The sequence below is a fragment of the Bidens hawaiensis genome, unplaced genomic scaffold (genome assembly GCF_021521415.1).
Source record: "Bidens hawaiensis isolate Kalapana, Puna unplaced genomic scaffold, B.hawaiensis_p1.1 tig00020322_1, whole genome shotgun sequence".
In the NCBI taxonomy this organism is placed as follows: Eukaryota; Viridiplantae; Streptophyta; class Magnoliopsida; order Asterales; family Asteraceae; genus Bidens; species Bidens hawaiensis.
Window position 1 is genome coordinate 457,416 of NW_027493088.1, and position 24,249 is coordinate 481,664.

General features: G+C 31.3%; 2 protein-coding genes and 1 long non-coding RNA gene across 3 annotated transcripts; all 3 read left to right on the plus strand.

Annotated features, from left to right (window-relative positions):
• Window positions 1-1,164: 1,164 nt before the first annotated feature.
• Window positions 1,165-1,559, plus strand: LOC143560290 (uncharacterized). The gene is made up of 3 exons (XR_013140095.1): window positions 1,165-1,220; window positions 1,305-1,396; window positions 1,480-1,559. It is a non-coding gene; the product is annotated as an uncharacterized LOC143560290 (long non-coding RNA).
• A 6,438-nt stretch (window positions 1,560-7,997) lies between these two features.
• Window positions 7,998-13,050, plus strand: LOC143560291 (putative polygalacturonase At3g15720). Its single transcript, XM_077048620.1, has 10 exons — window positions 7,998-8,210; window positions 8,617-8,757; window positions 8,842-8,982; window positions 9,801-9,971; window positions 10,073-10,096; window positions 10,566-10,773; window positions 10,865-10,946; window positions 12,057-12,162; window positions 12,303-12,419; window positions 12,522-13,050. Exons 1-10 carry the CDS (start codon window positions 8,130-8,132, stop codon window positions 12,750-12,752), a joined length of 1,302 nt encoding a protein of 433 aa, XP_076904735.1. The 5' UTR covers window positions 7,998-8,129; the 3' UTR covers window positions 12,753-13,050.
• A 2,973-nt stretch (window positions 13,051-16,023) lies between these two features.
• LOC143560302 (putative polygalacturonase At3g15720) lies at window positions 16,024-17,054 on the plus strand. Its single transcript, XM_077048630.1, has 5 exons — window positions 16,024-16,221; window positions 16,326-16,349; window positions 16,459-16,666; window positions 16,753-16,834; window positions 16,940-17,054. Exons 1-5 carry the CDS (start codon window positions 16,093-16,095, stop codon window positions 17,052-17,054), a joined length of 558 nt encoding a protein of 185 aa, XP_076904745.1. The 5' UTR covers window positions 16,024-16,092.
• The last annotated feature ends 7,195 nt before the right edge of the window (window positions 17,055-24,249 follow it).

Here is a 24,249-nt window from a genome sequence, read left to right on the forward strand (position 1 = left end):
GGCATGCACCAATATTTCAATGGTTAATGTGTATATCAGCTCAGTAACTCCAGGAAGGAAGTTTTTTGGCAAATGTATAAATGCCCATGGAAGAATTAGTCATGTTAAACCTTTGTTAAAATGCCTTAAACCTTAGTTCGATCACCGTAACTGATGCTATTAGTCGTTGCATTATATTGTATGCCATATTTTAATTTTATGCTACTTTAACGGTTTGTAATAAGATTTGAGCTCCTTCCATTTATCAATATTTATTTTAGAACTTTTCTTATGGTAAAAATCTCTGTTTGAATTTTAGAATACAGAGTCAATTAATGCTTGATTTAAATAAAGTCTATCTAATCAATATAAGCAAATTAAAAATAAATAATCTCATCTTTCGTATATTGACCGATAATAATTTCACATTTAAAAATCACTATCAACGGTTCAACATCTATACATACTATTAAAGCAATGAGCAATTTCCATATGTCACCATTCTAGGGTGTCCACATAGGATGCCACATCATTGCCAACTCACCAATTTCCTTTCATATTCTTGCCAACATACCCTATATTTAAACCTTAACAATTAACAAATTTTTACCCTAAACATATTTTCTTTCTTTCTCTACTAGACGGATTCTTCTTCCACCATCTCATATATTCTTTTTATCTAGATCTAGATTTTTATTAATCGTTTTCCGGTAAGGTTATATTTTATAATAAACTTCCGATTGTTGATATATGTTTTTCCAGCAAGACTATACTTCTTTCCGGTAATGTTTTCCTCTAACCTTTATCTTGATTTTCATTGTTATATGATTTTATTATAATCAGTTTATGTTGTAAATAAAAAACGACGATGTAATTGATATGTGAACGTTATTACGTTTTTCCGGTAAGTTTTTCGGTGATGTATTATATCTATAACAATGGTTGTTTTATATTTTATTTGAAATTTTATATTTTTCCTGTGTCTTTGTTATACATGTTGTTCTTTTAGGTTCTAAATAAAAATATGAGATACCATGGACATTATCACTATTTCGTTTTTCCGGTAAGGCCATTTAAATTTTCCGGTTAGAAATTATTATTCAAATCTTCCATAATATCAATGTTATAACAAAACTTTATTATTTCAGGTTATTATCCCGACTGATGTAAGGAATATTTTATTTTACCTTCTAAATCAAGATCTGAGATACCATGGTTATTATCATTATTTGTTTTTTCCGGTAAGACATTCAAATTTTACGGTTATTAATTAAATATCAAATGCTCCATAATATCAACATTAATATTCTACTTTATAATTTCAGGTCAATGTCCCGACTGATACAAACTAATTTCACTTTAAATTCTAAAAAGAAATCCGAGATACCATGGTCATTCTCACTATTTCGTTTTTCCGGTAAGATCATTCAAATTTTCCGGTTATAAGTTATAATTCAAATCTTGCATAATATGAATTAATATTCGACTTTATCGTTTCAGGTTATTGTCCCGACTCATATGACCTATTTTCTGGATTAATCATTAGTTTTTAAGATTTATATATATTTTTTTATATTGATGTATTTTTCTTTTTGAATATTCATGTATATTATATATTTGTAAGATTATAATGTACATTAATTTAAATTATATACATATTTAATTTTCTCATTAACACAATTTATATAGTTTGAATTTCCTAATTTGTTTAAATAACCGAATGAACAATTAATTAAACTTTCCAATCTAAATAATTAAATATATATTTTATTTTATATGGTTTGACTTAGTTTAATTATCCTATTATTACAATTTATATAGTTATACTTTCCTTTTTTGTTAAAACTTGAATAAATTTCCGTCCGGATTTACTATTTGACCATTCATACTAAATCGTTTTTATATTTTGCTAATTCATTTTATATTAATTCCTTAATAAAAGATTAAGTTCTTTGATTAACGAATTATAAAATAATTTCAATTTATTTTCCCCAATTCAAATTCAAATTAACTTTACGTTAATTGTATACATCTTAGTTATATAATTAAACCTTTATTTTATAATTAATTATCCATAATAATGATTTCAACCCTTTTTTATTATTTTTTTTAATTCTTTACAAAAATAGGTTAAACAGTTTTAGTATATTATTTTAGGTTTTATTTGATAATTAATGATGACTCTAATTTTGGCAACAATGTGTACATTATTATAATTTTAATAATTTAATAATTAATTATTTGACTAAAATTCAAAATATGTTATACAGTTTAACTTTAACTATATTTTTAAAAACTGGATTTTACTAAATTTCATATTAACCATTTGACTTAATTTGACCATTTATATTAAATATGTTTAAATAACATTTACATATTTAAACCTAATTCTTATTCTGAATTTGACTAATTTTTTGAAAACATTTTTAATTTTTTTAATATTATCCATAATTATAAACCCATTTCATAATTTTTCAGTATTCATGCCTAAAATAAATAAGATTTTAGTTTTAATAACCATTTCAAAATATTTCAAACTATTATGAATTTAATGTCGATTTCAACTAAATCCATTAATATATTTATTCCTAAATTTGAATAATAAAATATATATGTATATAAACCATTTTGAAATTCGAATTCTGACCACTTATATGAAGTTTACAATAATATGTTATACAACTGGATTTTAACCGTATTTTCCAAAATCGAATTTTTATAGGTTAATCATTTGACTTTAAATTTGGTAAATTTGGAAATTATTATAATTTTAATAATAATAATTTATTCTCATTTCTATTTATATGAATTTTTACAATAAAAAAAGTTAAATAATTTTCAAATTCAAATTCTCAACATTTATATGAAATTTACAATAATATATTATACAATTGGACTTTGACTATATTTAAAAAAAAAACTAAAATTAGCATAATTACAGTTTTCTTAGTTTAGTAATCTTGACCATTCAATTCTAAGTTACAATTTTGTTAATATTAACAAACCGAAATTCAAAAATATCTTCCAATCTATTTCAATTTTAAATCCAATATTATAATCTCTACAACTACTACGAATTATTTCATACTTTCGTTTCAAATATGACACGAGTTTGAAATATATTTTTAGTTCAAATACTAGCATTTGGAACCATATTGAACTATGACCCGGATTTGAAAAAATTAAGTATATTTTTTACAAGTTCTTATGTTATTGATTTTATATTTTCAACCGTGTGTAACACGAGCTTTAATCTAGATATCAATAATAACGAGTATATCAATAATAATCGTTCCCTTAAATACATTAATCTTTCATTTGTTCAGTTTATATCAATAATAATCATATTACCAAAATTATTGATATATTAAATACAATTACTAATTAATTCTTTATTTAGTAACTGTTACACTTTTAATTATGTTATTAAAATTATATCAATACCTTATTCTTAACTAAAAATAAAAATTATTTGTAACTTATAACTTATAACCATTTAAATAAGATTAATTATAAAGTTTGTTTAATAGTCATCAATCATATTTATATGTATCGTATACTAATTTATGTTTAAATTGTATTTTAATCACTATGTTTATTGTACAAAAAGATTATACTTTTCTTGGCATAATATAAGTTTTTACTTCAAATCCATTCTTGAGTTGACAACCATTAATTTACATTTAATATTTTATTTTTAAACACCTAAAAATAAGGCATAAAATGATTTTAGCATAACTGTCAAACAAATAGTGGTTGCTAAAAATAAAAAACGTTTTCTTCTCAATTTGTACATTTTTTTTTCATAAAATAACTATTAGTGAACATGGAATGTTTTATTAAATTATTCATATTATTCCCATAAGGAAAAAAGCATTTTCTAAATATTTCTATGTTTAAAGTTTAATAAAAGTAAATTTTTATTTTCATCACTACTAAATTAGCATGTACGAAATATGACGAAAAGTTTAATCTCCTAAGTAGATTCAATTATCTAATTGGGTAAAAAATAGTATACCTATAAAGAAAACGGGTTAAATGGATACACATTGAAAAAAAAGACATAAAAGCTAAATAGCACAATCTATAAGAACGATATTAGATTATTATTATATTTATATGTATTCAATAATTATTTAACATAATTTATCCACAAACGAGTTATAAAAAATGGATGAGGAAACTTTGCCTAATTCCTGAATGATATATATTAGGAACCAACTATATGTCAAACACTTTAATGAAAATTAACATGTTATTGAATATTGATTAAAACTTTATTTTAAAGTAATTATAGTATTATGAAAGACTAAATTTAAGTTTTCAATTGTCATAACAGTTTGTTTTGTTACATAATTTTAGAATATTCTTATAAAAAAGAAATGTCTTATATATTGTTCATCTTTTACATCTTTTAACATTGATGTGTAATAAATGTTTAAAATTGATGTGTAAATAAATATGGGTATTATTTTAGAGTAATAAACATTACAATTTTTTTATGTGTAATAAATATCTTAGATATAGTTCCTCTTTTATATCAACATTGAGATAGAAGTTTTGTTGAATCGGCATTGTAGAATTGTTTTGTTGATTTGAAGACTAATTTCCTTTGTTTGCTTATTATTGTACTAATGGTATAAGTTATAAAATATTTTAACTTTTCATTTATCTTTGTTAGTCTTTTTATGTTTTTTGTATTTGACTCAAATAAGTTATGATGTCTTATAGTTCATGTAAAAGTATCATTTATTTATAAGCACAACATTTGCATTTCATTAAATTTATATGATATTACATATATATTATGTTTTTAAATATGTTATACCGTGTGTAACACGAGTACTATCCTAAATCAATATTGGAATCTAATGATATGTTTCTTTTAAGAGATTTGGATCACTTGAAGCTTGCTAATGTTATAAAAGAAATGGCACATTTGAATTTAGAAAATGAAGTTAATGAGAAGGTAAAATGGTTGTTAGAGTGTGAGAACTACAAGTCAAATTTTAATGATCTTCTAAACTTTTTGGAATTTGAAGATTACATTTAAGGTAACACTTATTCAATAATTTAGTTATATAGTTGATTACTCTAAAATTTTACTTTCATTGTTTACTTTGTGTTTTCTGTTTAAGTTATTAGTTTAGTCCATAACTAGAAACTTACAAAAACGTACAATAAACTTCCATAATAGTTTATTTTGTTTGTCAGGTTGTGAATGTAATTTTATTTTTTTTATTTTTTTTTTTTGTGAAATTTTAAAGAAGTTAATGGTTGGTAAATTTAACTCCAACATGCATGTTTGGATCTTCTTTTGGTCTATCATCTTTATCTGTATATTTAGTTTGTCTTAATATTAAGCTTGTATTAAGACAATATGAATGATCAATAGTTTGGTTACTAAGTTATGTTTATTATGTGTGTTTGTTTAATATAACAGTGAAAAAATATATGATTTTGATGACCAGTTTGTTGCATTTTTTTTAAAACATCTAAATTTCTAAGATTGTGGTTATAAAGTTATGTTAAATTTTATGATTTTCTAAATGTTTTCATGTGAAATTTTATGGTTTTCTATATTTATATGGTAATTATTACATTCACACATTTTGTTTTTAGTTTTACACAATCTTCTAGATATTAATGTTAAATAAACTCATTGTGACATACATTAACATTTTAGTTTAATACTTAATCATGTTGCATGGTTTGTTTTGTTTTCATAGAATAGTAACTAAGTTTAAAAGTGTTCCAATTAGGTTACTCAACTTAAAAAGTGTTTCAATTAAGCCACTCAACTTTTATATTTTATTAAATTAAAGGGTTTTAACATGTTTTTTAGACTTTATCTTTTTTGTTTCATATATGAACTCTTTTTATCCTTTTTTTTTTATGTTGACTTTGAGTGGCGAAGAATCGGTGAGACTTTATTTGAAGATTTAGTGACCCGATTTGGGGAAAATATGCATAAGTGACATAATTGGAACACTTTTGAACTAGGTTACTATTCTATGAGATATTCCCTTTCAAATTCTATAGAAAAATGCTTTTGTTTTTGGATGAAAATTTTTTAAGTTCATACTGGAATAATACGATTTAAATATTTTCATGACTTTGCTAATATAGACAAGTTTGTGTAATTATTAATTTTTTATGTAGACAATGTTACTCTCTAAGATTTTGTTTAGGCCATCCTAATGTTAATATATGGTTGTCTGTTTATGAAATTTTACGGTTGTCTATATTGATTTTGTTATTTATCGATTTTCAACCCGTGTGTAACACGAGTACTATCCTAGTTTCAAATATTTTAGTCTCAATAGACATTCGTTAAAAAACACTTATCGCCGTTAAATTGTTTCCTGAGTTTCCAACCGATGTTTTGGGACTTTCGATTGAAAGAAGGATACGAGTCGACTGATATAAAACTTATCTCGCAACAGTGATTTAGATGACATGATTTTTGTTAATTGGTAATTCAAACACGTAAATTGAAACACCGTTTCGTCGTTTGGATCACCATTTCGAGATAAATTTTACATTCGTCGACTCGTATCCTTCTTTTGATCGAAAGCCCTAGAACATTGGTTTGAAACTCAGAAAAAAATTTAACGACGTTAAGTGTTTTAACGAAGGTCCATTGAGACAAAATCATTGAAAGGTTGGGAGTCATATTTAAAAGTGAGATTATTATTGGCTATTAATACACAAATTGTGAGATTATTTATGTCCAGTTTGTTATCGGTATATGTACAATGCTTATTCAGGAATGACAAGAAGATAAGAGAATGAAAGTGTCACACATGGGGCGAGAGTTGAAGAGAACTGTGAAGGGAAAGAAGTGAGGAAGACAAGAACCATGACGCTATGATACCATATACAAAAGTAAAAACCCCATTATGTATTATGGAAAAATTACTTATAAGATTACAGTAAGGATAATCACAATTGTAACCTAATCGGATTATATCTTCTATATATCAAAAATATTATACAATCAACCATAACTAATATATTATCTCAAATGTATATCGCTAACACATCCCAACTTTATACCTACACAAGAACAAAACAACCATAAAAAACGAGTGATCGGCTGTAGAAGTATAGCAATTTACTCCTATAAGGTAAACAGATCGACTCTAACGGCCTTTGGATTGCTGAAAACATTTTAAAAAAAATGAAAATGGCATAAACTACGAATGTCAACTAAGTTATCCTTGAATCATGGGTGTTTGCCTTTCAACGTGAAGATTAATTAGGAGCAAAGCAATAGTTACTTTAGATTAGAACGAAAGATTAGTTTCGTTTAATGGATTTTATGTATGAATGTCAAAATAATCCCCTTTAATAGCGTTAAGGGTGGTGTATAGAGTATTCAAATGACAAAAGATCCATGTGACTTTGCTTGCTTTTCCTCCACTTTAGCATCCGTCATTTAACCATGTGACCATCCTCTAAAAGTATTCAAATATGTTATTTATTTATTTGTGATGATTAAAAGGTGACACCAAGGTACGTATCATTCATCTTTAAGCAAGAAATTTGCATTAGCTACATCGTTGACACATGTAATATATCTACACCCGTTCAACAAATGTAAATGACAATGGACAAGTTTGAATAAAGATATATACTATAAACTCACAAACAAAACAATGTAGTTGATATTAGTTTTACGGGTATCATTAAAAATTTCAAAATGTAAGTGTGTGTGTTTGATCATTATAGATTTTAGAAATGAAATTAATTGAAGAATTTACGAACCAAGGAAATTTTCTTTAGTTTAATACATGCTCTAGTCGGTCGGTAATTATATAAAATTTAAAATTATTTTGTTCAATATCTCAACCAAAATCTCTTTTAGTGAAATAGTCATGAAATTTCACCAATATTCACTAATAAATATTAAAATCAAACTATTAGTAGTATGTTATTAGACCTTGTGAAAGCTAAGTATATATAACGATTTTTCCGTTTAACTCTAGAAAAAAAAAGGATTGTTTTTAAGCCTTAACCACAACCTTTTAGTTAAAAATGGGTTATCCTACCGGTTGCTTAAAGTCATGAGGTTGTATAACAAATAAAACAAACAAATAAAATAATGCACTAGCTAACTTCACCCTAAAGTACGTGTTTGTATATATATGCATGCACACAACAGTACGGATATAGAACCGAGAATTGATTATTCGTTGCCTATGATGTCTTGGCTAATTGGCAGAATGGTGAGTCTTCTTTCATTTTCAAGTCCTTTTTCTATAAACTTATCATGGTTTTGGGACAGGGACTATTATTTCTTTTTGCACCTTAGGATACTAAGAGACTTTTGGTAACCTTTTAATGTTTTCAGTTAGAGGCTTCATCCGAATCGATCAGAGATAAGTGAATTTAGTTCACTTAAAATACACTTTTTAATGATTCATGAAGTCTCTTAATGGAAACATTTAGAAACATGCTGTCCGATTCAGAGGCTACTTCTTAATTTGTCAGACATTTTAATGACTTAGTACAATGTTGTCAAACAGCCCCTAAGACAAAATATTGACATGCATATTTGGCAGTTGCTACAAGATTAACCTTAATATGGACCTTTGCTAATTATCTATCTATGCATCTTTCTAATTTATGCAGGTTCAGTCTATCACATTAGTTTTGGTTTTGCTAATATCTTTTGCTTTAAGTTCTACTACAAGAATCAGTCTTGCTTCGACCATAATTTTTGACGTGCTCAAATATGGGGCCAAGGGAAACGGGAAAACAGACGACTCGCAGGTATCCGAACAGTCAAACTATTGTTTTTGGCCAATTTGTTTGTCTGGGAAGTATTATGTTACTTATATTTTAGGAAATTTATAGGCTTTTATGAACGCATGGAAGGCAGCATGCCAATCGAAACCAAATTCTAAGAGTATATTGAACATACCAAGAGGGAGGACTTATTTGTTGAAGCCAGTTGCTTTCACTGGTCCATGCAAGCCCGCCAAAATTTACGTCCAGGTATATGTGTGTGTATGTATGTACAACAGTTTAAGATGTTATATAAATTAAAATAGACTTGGATGATTTGTACCAGTAGCCTTTTATTAAAATCAACTTACAAAGAACATGCATTTGAATTTGTTTAAGAATAGAATCCTGAAAGTAATCTAGTAGGCTAAAAGAAACATCATTTAGGACATTAATCAATGGAAATATAGCTAAAGCATTGTGAGACTACAACAAAAAGTAGGAGCACATGTCTTTTTAACAAAGTTTTGGAAAAAAGACTGAAAAATGTAGGATCATGTGAGTATATTCAACAATAACTCATTATAATCACATGAAACATATAGATCAACTCTTCCGTAGTGTAAGTTTACCAAAATTCCAAAAAATTTTATACGTAGTGTAAATTTACCCGTTTTATCCGAAAATTTAGTTATGAAAATTTGCATACGTATTAAGTCTCCCCCCCCCCACCTGTGTTTTGTCAAAGCTTCGCTACTATTGACAGCTAATCCTTTATTATTTATTATTTCAAATGGCCATTAGGATAGAGGTTTAGACAGTCGTTATGACTATAAATTTAATGTTTGACTGTTAGTATATTGGCCAAATAGCCTTTATGATCAATAATTTTCATTGTTTGACCACCAATGGTAAGAAACAACTATCCGAATATTGTTAAAACGGCCATTCTGGCTAATAATTTTCAAAGTTTGACTTTTTTGGTCAAAATGACGATATGACTGTTTTGTGGACGCCCGCTTGATGATATGAAATCAAATAGAGGTGGTGTAGCTATAACATGACACTTATCAAAATTGTGAAAACAGGTGTCGGGAAACATCGTCAGTTCGACCAGGAAAGCCGATTATGTGAGTAATCATAGTGACTCATGGCTCTTATTTTCCAATGTGAATGGTCTTACAGTGAGTGGGAATGGCCGAATAGATGGTCTTGGTCCTATGTGGTGGAAAAATCCCTGCGTTAGTCCTCCACCACCAGTAAGTTATTATCTTCATCCTTCACAATTTATATGTTTCATTAGTTAATCTTTAAATATACTAAATGAATACTTACATATTAATTCCTTAATTATTTTCAGGGTACAACTTGTCATCCACCGGTGGTAAGTAACATACCAATCGTGATCTTTGACCGGTCAAAATAAAAAAATTATTTGATGTTCATCCTCAATCTTTTAGACCCGCATGCGTTTTAATCATTAACCCACGAGATTTTCTACCAACATGATTCTGTCATGTGTCATAATCGTGTCTGGTAGATATTTTTTTAATCGTCGAACCCGGCAGAATTTTCTAGACGTCCGACGAGATTTTTTTTTTTTTGCTTATGACGAGATTTTTCTTGCTTCCGAAGAACTTTTTTTGCCTTCCGACGAGATTAGTTTGGCTTCCATATTTTTAGACAAGTGGCAGAATCGAGTTGATAATAAAAAGCAGTTGAATTGACAGATTTATCTTGACTTTGACTATTCAAATGGACATTTTGAACATTTTCACTAATCTCATGCATTTTTTTGCGAAGTTAATTATGTTCAGTATATCAGACTTTTAAGTGTTTTATTCTATGAACAGACAATACAGTTTAAAAGATGCAACTCCATGCGATTCAACGGTTTAACATTTGTGAACAGCCCACGAGTACATATTCTTATAACTTCTTGTAACGGTGTGATTGCGAGTAACTTACATATAATCGCACCCGAAACAAGCCCAAATACTGATGGAATTAACATTGCTGGTTCCACTAATGTTAATATACGTGACACCGTTATTGCAACAGGTATGTTGTATTTTCTATCTCTTGTTTTCTTATTCTCATATGTTGGATTTTTTAACCCCATTGTTCATCATCTTGTATAATAATCGTATAGGGGATGACTGTATTGCTATTAGTGGAGGTTCTTCAAATATCAAAATCAGCGGTATCATGTGTGGGCCTGGCCACGGAATCAGGTATGGCTTTCGCATGTTACATTTTTAATTTTTTTTATTAATTTATCTCCAGAAAAGGCTTGTTTTGTGAAGGGGTTGACTATTACACACATTGTCTGACATCTGTTTCCACATCATTTCAAACAACTGACAATTACACGGTCGTTTAACCAAAAATTTTCAAAATTTGACCATCTATGATCTGAACGCTGGAGATATGGTCAAACGACCGATCTGACGAATAAAGTTCAAAGTTTGAACTCTTTATTCAAGCGCCTGTTTTGACCAATACATTTCTTCAAAATTTGACTTTTTTTTGTTTGAAACGGTTGACTGAGTATTTTGTGGACGCGGTTGTTTGATGGTGTGCAATCAAATGGGGTGGTGTAGCCATAGGATGACCTTTTGTGATCCTATAAATTGATAGGGAACGTGGAAAAAAGTTAAAATATCAGTTTATTGAAAATTTTTGAATTTTGTATGTGCTATATCAAACTGTAGGTCCTTAGAACGGATCAAACAACTAGTTCTTAAATCAATCTTTAACTACAAGCTAACGGAAATTACTTGTAGGTAAGCGAGATCTCGGATCTTGTTGGTGTTAGGTTATCGCACAAAGTAGAAAGAAAGGAAGAGTAGAGAGGGAGTTGGTGAGAGGATAAGATTGTGTTTTTGCAAAGAGTTATCTCTAGTATGCGCATGCTTCACTTTCTATAGGTGAAGGCGCTTTCATTATATCGGCCCAATGGGCTCTAAATACATAGTCTCAGGCCCAAACATACAATAAACGAGACCGAAGCTAGTAAAATACATCGTGAATAAATCTAGATAATACAAAAGACTAACATACAAAATAGGGCCTTACACAAACCTTGAGTTAATGAACTTAACAACTCGTTACATAATTTGGATTTGAAAGTCAGGCAAACTGCGTCGTTGGCTATATATAGTTGCCGCCTTTACATCATTCTCATTAATATCTTAGACCTCTTCTGATGGTTTAATAAGCTTATTATAGCTGTGTTCATCTTTGTAAATATTCCTTCTATCCCATTTGTGTTTGCCCGGTGCAAATACGAGTGCCATTATTTAATCAACTTAGTAACATAATGCATTTACATTTTTGTGTAGCATTGGATCTTTGGGACATGGTGGAACTGATATTGTGGAAAATGTAGATGTGCGCAATTGTACTATGAGAAAAACCTTAACCGGAGTAAGGATAAAAACTTATCAGGTATACCTTCTTTCCTTTCTCATAAACATTTTAGTTTTTTCAACGATGAACACAGTAAACCTCTAGAAAAGCTCTCAAGGAGGTTGGTGTCATGCATCAAGTTAAAGTAAATTATAATTTGTAATGCTTTCTTTTCACAGGGAGGAATCGGTCATGCAAAAAAAATCTCATTTACAGGAATCAAGTTCGACGCAGTTTATAACCCTGTCATAATCGACCAATACTATTGTCCAACAAAACAAGATTGCATATCCGCCGTAAGCACGCCAATTAAGCTATGCTTTATATTCAAGTTTTGTGTTCAATTGTTCAAACCCTTATCTGATTAATCTTTCTTATAATATTTTGTATAATTTAAGGCATCAGCTGTGAATTTGAGTGACATAACATTCAGAGGAATATCAGGGACATCAAACATGGAAAATGTAATAAATCTAAGTTGCAGTAAAACTGTTGCATGCACGAATATTGTGATGGATAGAGTGTATATCAAGTCAGCGATTCCCGGAAGAAAGGTTTATGGAAGCTGCATTAATGCACATGGAAGAGCTACCCATGTTAAGCCTTTGTTAACTTGCCTAAAACCTTAACCCCGATCGACATGCTTAATATATTGTTGTTGCTTTACAAGGTTGTTCATTCTTATGTTTATGAGTACTGTAACCTAGTGTAATAAGTTGTGAGCTAATTCCATTCATCAATGTTTTATACTCAGTCACCCAGCATGTAGGAACAAGATGAAACACAGAATTGGTTTATAAGTTGCAATACTCTCCTTGTATTTAGCTTTCTTAATCAATGGAAGTGGTGGGTGTCTAGTGAGTATGAAATTTAATATAAAACCCTTGATCATAGTTATTAACGGCATTGTGTGTTGGATTACCATATCCATATAGGTTGATAATATTATTGTTTGAAATTCCTATATGTTATGAATCATATGTTGTGATAATAGTTTTATGTGAAAAATATAGGACATAGGTTCACTTTTTATTTAAAATAAAATTAATATAACGATACTCTCGTTATATAAGGAAAATATCGTGTACAAAAGCGAAAAAGAAATATATATAAAGTACAACTTATATAAATATGAATATTTAAGCCGACGTCTTTGGTAAAAGCTTCAACATAAACTTCTAGACTTTAGTCGTTTACCCATTGAATATCTTCACCTTCGACTTAGTTTTCCTTGTTATAGCTATAGATTCTTGTTTTTGACCCAACTCTGTTGACTGCAACAAAAGATGAACGAAACAATATATAGTGAGCGTGGTTGAGGCAGAATAAGATGGTGATGGACACGAGTGGAGAGTACTCCTCTCTATAGGTTCTCACATATGGGGTCTTTAATTGTTCTCTCTTCTCTAAGAATTCTTTTTCTCCCTTATGAATGAGACACAAAAGAACTCTTATATAGAGCCATGCATGGATGAAAAGTCTCTTATTAATTAAAGACTTAATATTATAATTTAAACCTCTAATAAAGTGACATCAATACTCTAGTTAAGAGACATAAAACATCAATTGAGAGTATAGTCTTTAATTCACCACCTGAAGAGTCATATTTAATAAAACCATCAAATATCCATTCACCATATTTTCCAACTAAAAATTAATTTAAAAAAATTAATGATAATTAATGGTAGTATGTGGTTAAGTCCATGTGTTATCAAGATTCAATACCAAATTTTGGATGTTGTCAGCTAGAAAGCCAAGAAGGCATTGTTTATATGCCATCTAAACAATTGTATCATTTTTGGTATATTCGGGTCCGGTATCAATATTTGTTTTTTTAGTTTTCGACAAAAAACATGTGTCGATATGTTTTATGGCATATCACAACTTTATTTTCTGGGTTTTTTGAGGCAACTTTATGTTTGTAACTTATATTTTATTATGTCGATCGAACATCATTGCAAATATTATTTTCTGTTTTATACATGTGCCGATATCTCCAACACATCTCACCACAACGTGCAGGGGAATCCCGCTTGTATATACTACATGTTAGAAAATTATGAATAGTGATCAACTCATTCACCTCTTGTCACATGTCTAATTATACCTTACAACATTTACCTCAATATCTATTAAAATATATGAATCTAGCTATGATCTACTTTCTCTCACATGTCTGACTAATTCATGCAAAACAAAGCGTGCTAAAAACCATGGCATACTCGGGTTTTAACTTTTGCTCATAGCAAAATTAAATGTTTATATAGACGACATGGATTCCATTTTGTTCCCGTGCCTTGTTAATTAATTTAAGCACAAGGATCTTGAGTTTTATTATTTAATAAATGAAATTTAGATAAATACCTACTAATTCATAGTTTCATACAACTTATATTTCTATATACTTCCACATTACCCCCTAACAATTTGCTTTAACTGGTATAGCAAATCAAAAAATAAAAACAATAATGACGGTATAATTTAATCCCAGTGTAACTTTGTGCGTGCATGCACACACAGATGACCATGACAGTACAGACTTCAGACACATAACCGTGAATTCATTGTTTGTTGGTTGCATATGATGTGTTGACAGAATGGTTAGTCTTCTTTCATTTTCAAAGCCCCTTTATTGATTCTTGATTTAATATAAACAACTAAACAGGTTTTTTAACAGGTACTGTTTTAATTTGTCCTTTTGCACTAGGACACTTTTCTCATAAAAATATTTGTCAGTAACACTCACAAGATTAAGATTCATATGGGAGTTTGCTTATAGTTAACTTATGCATCATTCACATTCATGCAGGTTCACTATATCACATTAGTACTTTTGGTCTTGCTAACATCTTCTCCTCTAAGTTATTCTAATTCAAAAATTGGTCTTGTATCGACCGACATTTTTGATGTGGTCGAATTTGGCGCTATGGGGGATGGGAAAACAGACGACTCACCGGTACTAAACTCTTTACATATCATTTATATTTTCGTAGATTGTATGTATGTATATGTTGAGCTTGTAGATCATTAATTGATGTATGTTGTAGATTCTACTTTTTTAACACACACTATATATGACTTATATGTGCTAATACATTTTTTAATTGGTAAACATAAAAACTGGTTACCAAAAACATGACTTTTATTTTAATATTACAGGCTTTTGTGAAAGCATGGAAGGCAGCATGTCAATTGACACCAAATTCTAGGAGTACATTGAACATACCATCTGGTAGAACATATTTATTGAAACCAATTTCTTTCACTGGTCCATGCAAACCCTCCAAAATTTTCGTTCAGGTATATATCCTGATTTTTGTCTTTAAAATTATCAAAAAAAGTAAAATAAATAAATAATGAAAATTACCAAAAGAGGCATGTTAGAAAAAAAATCAAAATAGGCATCGAATGGGCTATCGAGCTACATAGATGCCGAAACAGCAATGAATGTACTCTAGTGTTGTCCTACACTTCTTTTTATGTTTCTTGGGAAAGACAATAAGCATGCAATAATGGTTGGGCTAAGGCTCAACATCCGCACCTGCGCTGGGGTTGAGCTTCACCATCCACGCATCGACAAAACCACTTTTGCCCAGACGCTCTTGACGCCTTCAGTAAGACTCCACCTTAGCCTAACCATTATTGCACAAATTGTTCTTCCGAGAAACATAAAAAAGAAGTGTAGGACCACATTAGAGCTCATTCTTCGTCGTTTAGACACATCTGGAGCCCGATCGTGACATGCCATATTAAGGTTTTGCCAACTCATTTTACATGGTATTTAGTGTCCGCCCATTTGATGCCTAACGGTGCCCAGAACTCCAAAAGCTTATTTGTCAAGATGTTTGGCTAGAAAATTTTGCATTGCTATTTCGATAATATTTTGAGTCGACATGTCTATTTTGCTAATCATCCCTAAAATAGCAGGTGCTAGGAAACATCGTTGGTTCAAACAACAAGACCGATTGGATGAGTAATCATGGTGATTCATGGCTCTTATTCTTAATGGTGAGTGGTCTTACTGTAAGCGGAAGTGGCCAAATCGACGGTCAAGGTCCTATTTGGTGGGAAAATGCCTGCATTGGCACTCCATCACCAGTAAGTAATTATCATCTTCATCCTTCACAATTAATAATTAGTTTCCTTATCTTTATAATCATATTACAATTAATTGAACTAATACTTGCATGAGTTAATTTCAGGGTATATCTTGTCATGCACCGGTGGTAAGAAACCAATTTATATATATCCTTTCATTAAATTTTCACCAATATTATACATCTTTGTACAAACTAAAGGACTCGATCCAAAATGTCGGTTTAATGCTATAAACAGGCATTACAATTTAAACGATGCACCGGATTGCGACTCAATGGTTTAACACATGTAAACAGTCCACGAGTCCATATCACAATAACTACTTGTAATGGTGTCATTGTATCTAATTTACATATAATCGCCCCTGAAACTAGCCCGAATACTGATGGCATCGATATTTCAGGCTCCACCGATGTCAATATACGTGACTCCGTTATTGAAACAGGTGTGTTTTTTTTCCCTATAATTTCTATTCTCACATGTTTTATTTCTAAAACTAATTTTTCCATCATTTTGTGTATATAACAATAGGGGACGATTGTATTGCTATTGGTGGAGGTTCATCTTATATTAAAATCAGCGGTGTCATGTGTGGGCCAGGCCATGGAATCAGGTATATTAGCTTTCACATATTGTATTAGCTTTTATTCTAAGGAAAAAAAGATAATGTAGAATAATTAATTTATAAGTCATCAATATGTAACTTAATATTGTGTAGCATTGGATCCTTGGGACACGGTGGGACGGATGTGGTGGAAAATGTAGATGTGCATAACTGTACCATGAGAAAGACACTAACTGGAGTAAGGATCAAAACTTATCAGGAAATTTAAGTAAGTAATTAAGATGGCTTAGTTAAAAAAAAGTGATTTGTTATGCAACAAAAAAAAATCTGATATTCGTCAGTGTTAAACGTGTCCAATACTAACTCTGATTGAAGGCTCCTAGAATATTGAAGAATAATAATTAGTTTATTATTATAAGATAAGTTAGTCTTATTTTATATAATCCTATTTGTTTTGGATTCAAATTGTATATTTGAGTTAGTATAGGATTGAAACCGTGGGCTTATATATACCCTAGGTTCAATGTATTAGATAATTATTAAGTTTTTCCGTTTGTCGTTTTCTTAATAAGATCACCCGCTAAAAGTTTAACAAGTGGTATCAGAGCCAAGGGCTCGTACTAGGAAGCGGTTTGAAGAGCGGAGGCAGCCTCCGCCGGTGGGTGTGTCCGTCGGTGGAGGGCAGGCGTGAAAGAAAGTCTTGGGTTTGCTTCACACAAATTAATTTGTTTTATTATGGCCTGATTTTGTTGTCTTTTGTGAATTAATTGCAAGTCCACCGTATTCTATTGAATGCAAAACAAGTTTCATGGAATTTGCTTCCAACCTCCGTTTCTTTTGTATCAAGCCCACCAATAACTACCAATTGGTTTATTGGTTGTACAAGGTATTGGCAAAAAGAAAATATGGTTGTGACAAGAAGAAATCAATAATCAACAGTAGGTGGTGTAACCGTTCATAGCAAAAACAATAATTGCTGAAATTTGTAAGATTGCAACAATAGCTTGCAGACAAAGTATTATTTGATTTTCTTTTTGTTCGATTGAAAGTAAAATATAATACTTGCAACTTTGTGTTCTCGTTTCTAGTTCGATTTTTCGGAACGGAACCGACCACGGTAAGTTTTCGATTTTAGGTGTGTTCGGTGTTCCGATCGTGAAGGAGTTGCGACCTGTTTGTCGGAGTGATTGAACCACTGAAAGTCGAAGGAAGCGATGGCTGGCTGTTTTAGTTCGTTTAAAACAGAGAAACCAATCGAAAGAAGGGGTGTCCACGTTTCAATCGCCTTAAGTTTTGAAGATCGAATGAAGGGGTGTTCGGTTCTTATCGCGGTACGATTAAACGAAGGCGTGTCCAGGCTTCAAGTGTAGTACGTTTCTGATCGAAAGTGTTGTGTTCCGTCGGAGTATGAATTTGATTGTATGTATCAATAAGATGGTGATAAACTAATAATCATGATTTAATGATATGGTGATCGTTCGGCAACTAGGTGAACACATGCTGATTGATAAAGTGGTGAAACTTGTTTCAATTGCAAATTGGTAATTGTTGAAAAGTTATATATTGGTGGTCAAATTTTGTTGGCTCATGCCAACTTATCATGAAGCGTACGTGGTTCCATGAATTTAGAATGTTGATTAACTGTGAGATTGAGTGGGTCAAGAATCAAAGTCGCGGGTCCTAATCGATGCACGCCTAAGTGAACAAAGTGTTTCCATCTTGTTCGAATATAGAAGAAGCAATTGGTTCAGTTTGAAGTTGTTTTCCATGTGACGTTTAGCCGTTTCATAGCGGTTCGGTGGCGAACCGGTGAATGTTGTCTATGGGTATTAATAGTGGTTACAAGGTGGTTCAGGTCCGCCGGTATAACGGAATGTAACAAGGTTGTGTGTCAACTTTGTTTTTGGTGTTCGTTGAGTTGAAGGTTTCACTCATGGTGTGCCATCACCGTCTGTCGGGATGGTCAGATCTCCGTGTGTCAGGGTAGTGATGATGTGTCATCATCGTGTGTCGGGGGTAGTGATGATGTGTCATCATCGTGTGTCGGGGTGGATAAATCTTCGTGTGTCGGGATGGTTAAATCTCCGTTTGTTGAGCAATGATGTTGTGCCATGATCGTGTGTCGGTATGGTTAAATCTCCGTGTGTCGGGTAGTTTAGTGGGTTGGGTCGATGACCCTACAGTCCCGAGTGGTAGCGTTGCCGGGCTGTCTAAACGAGACAACAACATCAGATGTTTGAGTCCGGTTTTGGGACTAAATCGTAACATACAAGCAACAACGGTTCAGGATGTTGACAACCGCGAGAGATGAGTTGCGGAGCTAGAACCGGTGGCTAAAAATGGCCACATAGTTATGGTTTTGGGGCTGTCAAAATAGAAGACAACGGGCTCGATGATTTCGGTTTCGGATTGTACGGACAGTAGGTTCGTAGGAGACCACCGGAGATAAGGCTGTTTGGAGGTGAGTTGAATATGTCCTAGATCTTGTGTAGATTAAGGAGTAACGAACCTAGGCGCAACTTCGTGTGAATGCGTGTGACGGGACTAGGAATCAAGTCTAAAGAGATACAGGTGTTGCGGACCGTAAAAGACCTTGGAATTGCCAAGTATGAACCTAGAGGGAGTGTTGGAATTCAACACTTGAGTCGAAGCCGGAAGACGTGACCTGTTGTGTTGAATCGCGGGTTGTTTCAAGTCGAGGTGTTTCGTGTGTGTCACGGTTAGAAGAAGTTTGGTGTTGAGAGGGAGTGTTAAACGTGTCCAAATACTAACTCTGATTGAAGGCTCCTAGAATATTGAAGAATAATAATTAGTTTATTATTATAAGATAAGTTAGTCTTATTTTATTTAATCCTATTTGTTTTGGATTCAAATTGTGTATTTGAGTTAGTATAGGAATGAAACCGTGGGCTTATATATACCCTAGGTTCAATATATTAGATAATTATTAAGTTTTTCTCGTTTGTCGTTTTCTTAATTAAAGAGTCGATCGTGTGTTGATCAAATCCTCGTGTTCGTGTTCGTGATCACCCGCTTAAAGTTTAACAGTCAGAACATTAACGGATCTACAATGGATCGATCAATTCGAATATAAAAAAACGTCCTTCGTTTTTTTGTTGGTGATTGCTTACCGACGAAATAGTTAAAATAAAATAAAAAATGAAAAGGAGAATCATTTAAAGGCGGTCTTTATTCCATTGACAATCATCGACAGATCATGGACAAGCACAAGAAGATAAAAAATCAGTATAAAAAATTAACTTTTAACAGTTACCGGTAATCACCAATGGATTATTATAAACGATAAGATTTCATGAAGGTAGGACAAGTCACTATTCTGTCGGAAGTCTTTTATTCACTCCCTTTTTAGCGGTGTGAAAGAGCAGGGCTCGAGTTTGGCTCTTCTCGAGCTCTACCTCTACGGCTCAAGTTCAACTCGTGAGTAGTTTTGCAAGCTCGAGCCTAAATTAGATTCTGCTCGTTTAATATTTAGTTTTTTTATTTATGTATTCACAAATATTTTTAAACGGAGTATCTATTTATATCTTGAATTTTAATTATAACATAATATGTGTTGTTTAGTATTTTATCATCTTTTATAAATAACAATACATATAATTACAGATTATATATTTAATATATTAAATAAAATTTATATAGATAAGAGGCTCATTTAGGTTCGAGAAGCTACTAAGGCTCGATAAGTGAAACTCATGGTAGCTTGTTTGCTAACGATGCTTGTTTTCAGGCTCAAGCCCTGGCTTGGCCTCATTTAAGCTCGGATTGATTTGAGCTTTTAGCAAGCTGCTCGCCAACTTGAGTAGCACACGAGCAACTTGGTATATTTACACATCCCCACCCCTTTTTCTTATAAAGGAATTGTTTGTAGTGTTTTTCACGTGTCTTTTAAAAGTCAATTTTTACAGGGAGGAACCGGACATGCAAAAAGGATCTCATTTACAGCCATTAAGTTTGATGCGGTTAATAACCCGATTATAATCGACCAATACTACTGTCCCACTCACCAAGGTTGCCTCACTTCTGTAAGCATCATGTCAACTTTTAAGCTCATTTTCTTTTCTTGCAAACTTTTATCTGAAGTATACTATTTATTTATTTGTTGAATATAAAGATAACAGCTGTGAACTTGAGTGACATAACATACAGAGGAATCTCAGGGACATCAAACACGGATAATGTGATAAATCTAAGTTGCAGTAAAACTCTTCCATGCACAAATATCGTGGTCGATAGCGTTCATATCAAGTCAGCAATTCCAGGAAGAAAGGTTTGTGGAAGCTGTATTAATGCTTGTGGAAGAGCTACACATGTCCAGCCTTATTTAGACTGCCTAATACCTCCAACCAATGTTTCATGTAAGGCTGAAGGTGGGCCCTTACGGCCTTGATTACTCTTATATACCCTGATAGTTGTTTCTTTGAAAGGTTCTCTTATATTTATGTATAATTTTTCCGACTATATAAGCTAATTTTATAGTTCTATATATTATATAGTTTCATTCATCAACATTTTTTATTCAGTTTCTTTTCATGTTGACTGTATGAATCGTAGTAATATAAGCATCCAATATTTACCACTTTCAATGTATTTTTACATTATCATCATTTTCTTTACATCTATTGTTCATAATCAAATAGTTTTTTTAATTATACCAAATCAAATTATTTTTTAAAACATTCAATAATTTAGTATATAGAAACAAATACTTTATTAGTAAAATAGTTTATATTAACTATTGTGTAAAAAAAATTAAATAGAAAAAAAGTGTTAAATATTGTATATGTTAATAGTTTTAAAAGTGAAACGGTGTGTACTTTCATTCATATGGTTTAGTCAATTTAACGACTTTCATCCATTTTTTTCTCTTTTTTTCTGCGGGCTACAAACTAGGATTTCAAAAACTTGCCATCAGAGACGGCCCAAAGGGAGGTCGAGGAGGTCGATGAACTCAGACCTATTTTTCCGAGATCAGGGCCGTCTTCGAGAATCTCTAAAAATTCGAGGACCCGGGGCTAGTAAAAAATGGGCCTCCAAAATTTATATCATTAACTCCTAATTAAAAAGTAAATAATACGACGATAATTATGATAGCAATAAACAAAACAAATAAATATAGTAGCAAAATAGTTTTATTTAAACACTTAAACGAATGTTGAAATTATCCTACCCTTTTTGGTTTTAAATCAGAAAGTCTTTTTCTTTAAATATATATAAAAAAAGATGTTATAACTATTAACGTTAACAGGAGTTCTAATAAGAATTAAACTCATGCCATAGGCCCTATTAATGAAAATGAAAAAATAATGTCTCTTTATCATTTTTAGTTTAGATTGAACATTGGACCTAAAACTTAATGAGATCTAGAGTTAATTTAAACAAATAAAAAAAATAAATGGTAGATGCAATATTTGAACCAATGCAATCCATTTGGATAAAGATGGTTTTACCACTTGAGCTAGATCAGCATATTGATACATAAGGATTTGTATGTTACATATATTAATGTTAGATTTTTTTTGGGCCTTAGAAACTATTGGGCTTGGGGCTGTAGCCCTCCTTGCCCTCCATATGGGCCGGGCCTGGCCGAGATGCCCATAATTGTTTAAAAATAAAAAATATATTTTACATATAATATTCTTTTAAAACATAATTAAAAAAGTAGTTCTTTAGTGCAGTAGAAGAAGTGTCGGTCAATAGAATCATATAATCAAAACAAAAGGTGATGAGTTCAATTCTTATTCGTAGTTTATATTTTTATTGAAAAAAGCTTTTCTTTGTGTTTTACCTGGGTTATTTTATTGAATTATTATTATTATTGTTATTATTATTTGCTTTGATCTTAATGCAACTCAATTAGAAAAATTGTCAAATTATTAATCACATTTAGTACTTGAACTTCAATTTTATTCATAGTTAGATCAAAAAGTGTTCAAACAAAGTAAATTAATAATTCAGCCCTTATCATATGATCATATCGAGATTGTAAATAATCTTATAACAATTTGAGGTAAGTTTAACAGATCTAACATTCAAGCTCATAACGGAAAGAAAAAGATCACTACTTCACTTTTTTGTTGGAACGCCAGCGCAAACGTGCAAGTGGTCTTTGACCAGGATCAGGAACCAACTCGAAGTTTGCACCGGGAGAGGTCAACGAGAATTGTCAAGAAGAGCTCAAGTTTGACTCGAGTGATTACATCAATTCAAAAACCATATCGGTATATCATATATGTATAATGTATTCCTTAAAAAGACACTCCAACTTCAAGGTACATAATTACAAAATAATGTAACAAATAACGATACAAATAAAATGAACAGTCATCATACACTAGTTTTTATTTATTATAGCCTTGTGAAGGAATGCATGCACAACTTTTGTCATGTCCCTCTAGCTAACATTTTATTATAGTTATCAATGGACTCCATCCTCTGAATCATCAGCTGCTTCCTAAACTTCATGATGAACTCCTCAGCACTTTGATCTATGTCCGCCACCGTGGGTGGCTTGCTCTTCTCCGCCACCACCTTTGTTGGCGGCACCACCGTCTCCTTCTTCGTTAAACCTGCCTTTGGTGTTTCATCTTGAACCCCTAATTGTAGATCTTTTCTGTCGATTTCACTATGTGAAGGAGGTGTCTTTGTGTACCTCTTCATTTTCGGATTTTGATATGCTTTTGCACACAACCTTGTGCATTTTATTTTCATATTTATAGGTGAGCAATCAAGATGAGACCTTAAAAGGTCAACTTGTTGCAAAGAGTGTGGCAACAAAAGGGGATAACATGTGGTATATCTGGTAATCACATGACCACCACCCAAGGGACAAGGGGTAGACTTTGTTTTGATGGGCAGGTTAGATGACATACATAATCAATTCTTAAGTAAAGAATTATAAGAGATGGATTAAACTTTTGTATTTATTGCTTTAAATATGATATATAAGCCGTTTTTCTACTTAAAATTGTTTTACGTTGAAGATTTCTGATACATAGCAGTCCAATATTTAACATACTTTTATTGAAAGAGCATAGAATAGACGTCCTCCACAGAGAAAAACACAATTTGAGATTTTGAACTTCTGAATGAGTTAAAGGGCCCGTAAGCAACACCTTAAAAGTTTCAACGAGCGAATTCCATCAAGTAATAAGCTATTAGGGCTATGATTTCGTCACCGAAGAATTTCCCTCAATCATAGTGATTTCAAATCTTCGCATTTTTTTATGTAAAACACATAAATCATTATTTATGCTATATTTTTTTAATTTCTTAAATTTAACAATGACCGGAAAATTTAAAATTTTAATAAACATAATCTCGCGTAATATTTTAATTCATCCAATTATACAATGTTTTTCTCTTGCATTCTATTTTCACTTTGACCTTGCATGATACGCAATGGATTACAATTATGTAACACACCACGTACACACGCTTATTCG

Bases quoted from the DNA above. Each gene is read 5' to 3' on its own strand.
- LOC143560291 (XM_077048620.1), top strand. From the start codon at position 8,130: ATGCATGCACACAACAGTACGGATATAGAACCGAGAATTGATTATTCG. The intron at 10,774-10,864 runs GTATGTTGTATT...ATAATCGTATAG, and splicing joins TGACACCGTTATTGCAACAG to GGGATGACTGTATTGCTATT. The intron at 12,163-12,302 runs GTATACCTTCTT...TTCTTTTCACAG, and splicing joins TAAGGATAAAAACTTATCAG to GGAGGAATCGGTCATGCAAA.
- LOC143560302 (XM_077048630.1), top strand. From the start codon at position 16,093: ATGAGTAATCATGGTGATTCATGGCTCTTATTCTTAATGGTGAGTGGT. The intron at 16,350-16,458 runs GTAAGAAACCAA...TGCTATAAACAG, and splicing joins TATCTTGTCATGCACCGGTG to GCATTACAATTTAAACGATG. The intron at 16,835-16,939 runs GTATATTAGCTT...AATATTGTGTAG, and splicing joins GGGCCAGGCCATGGAATCAG to CATTGGATCCTTGGGACACG.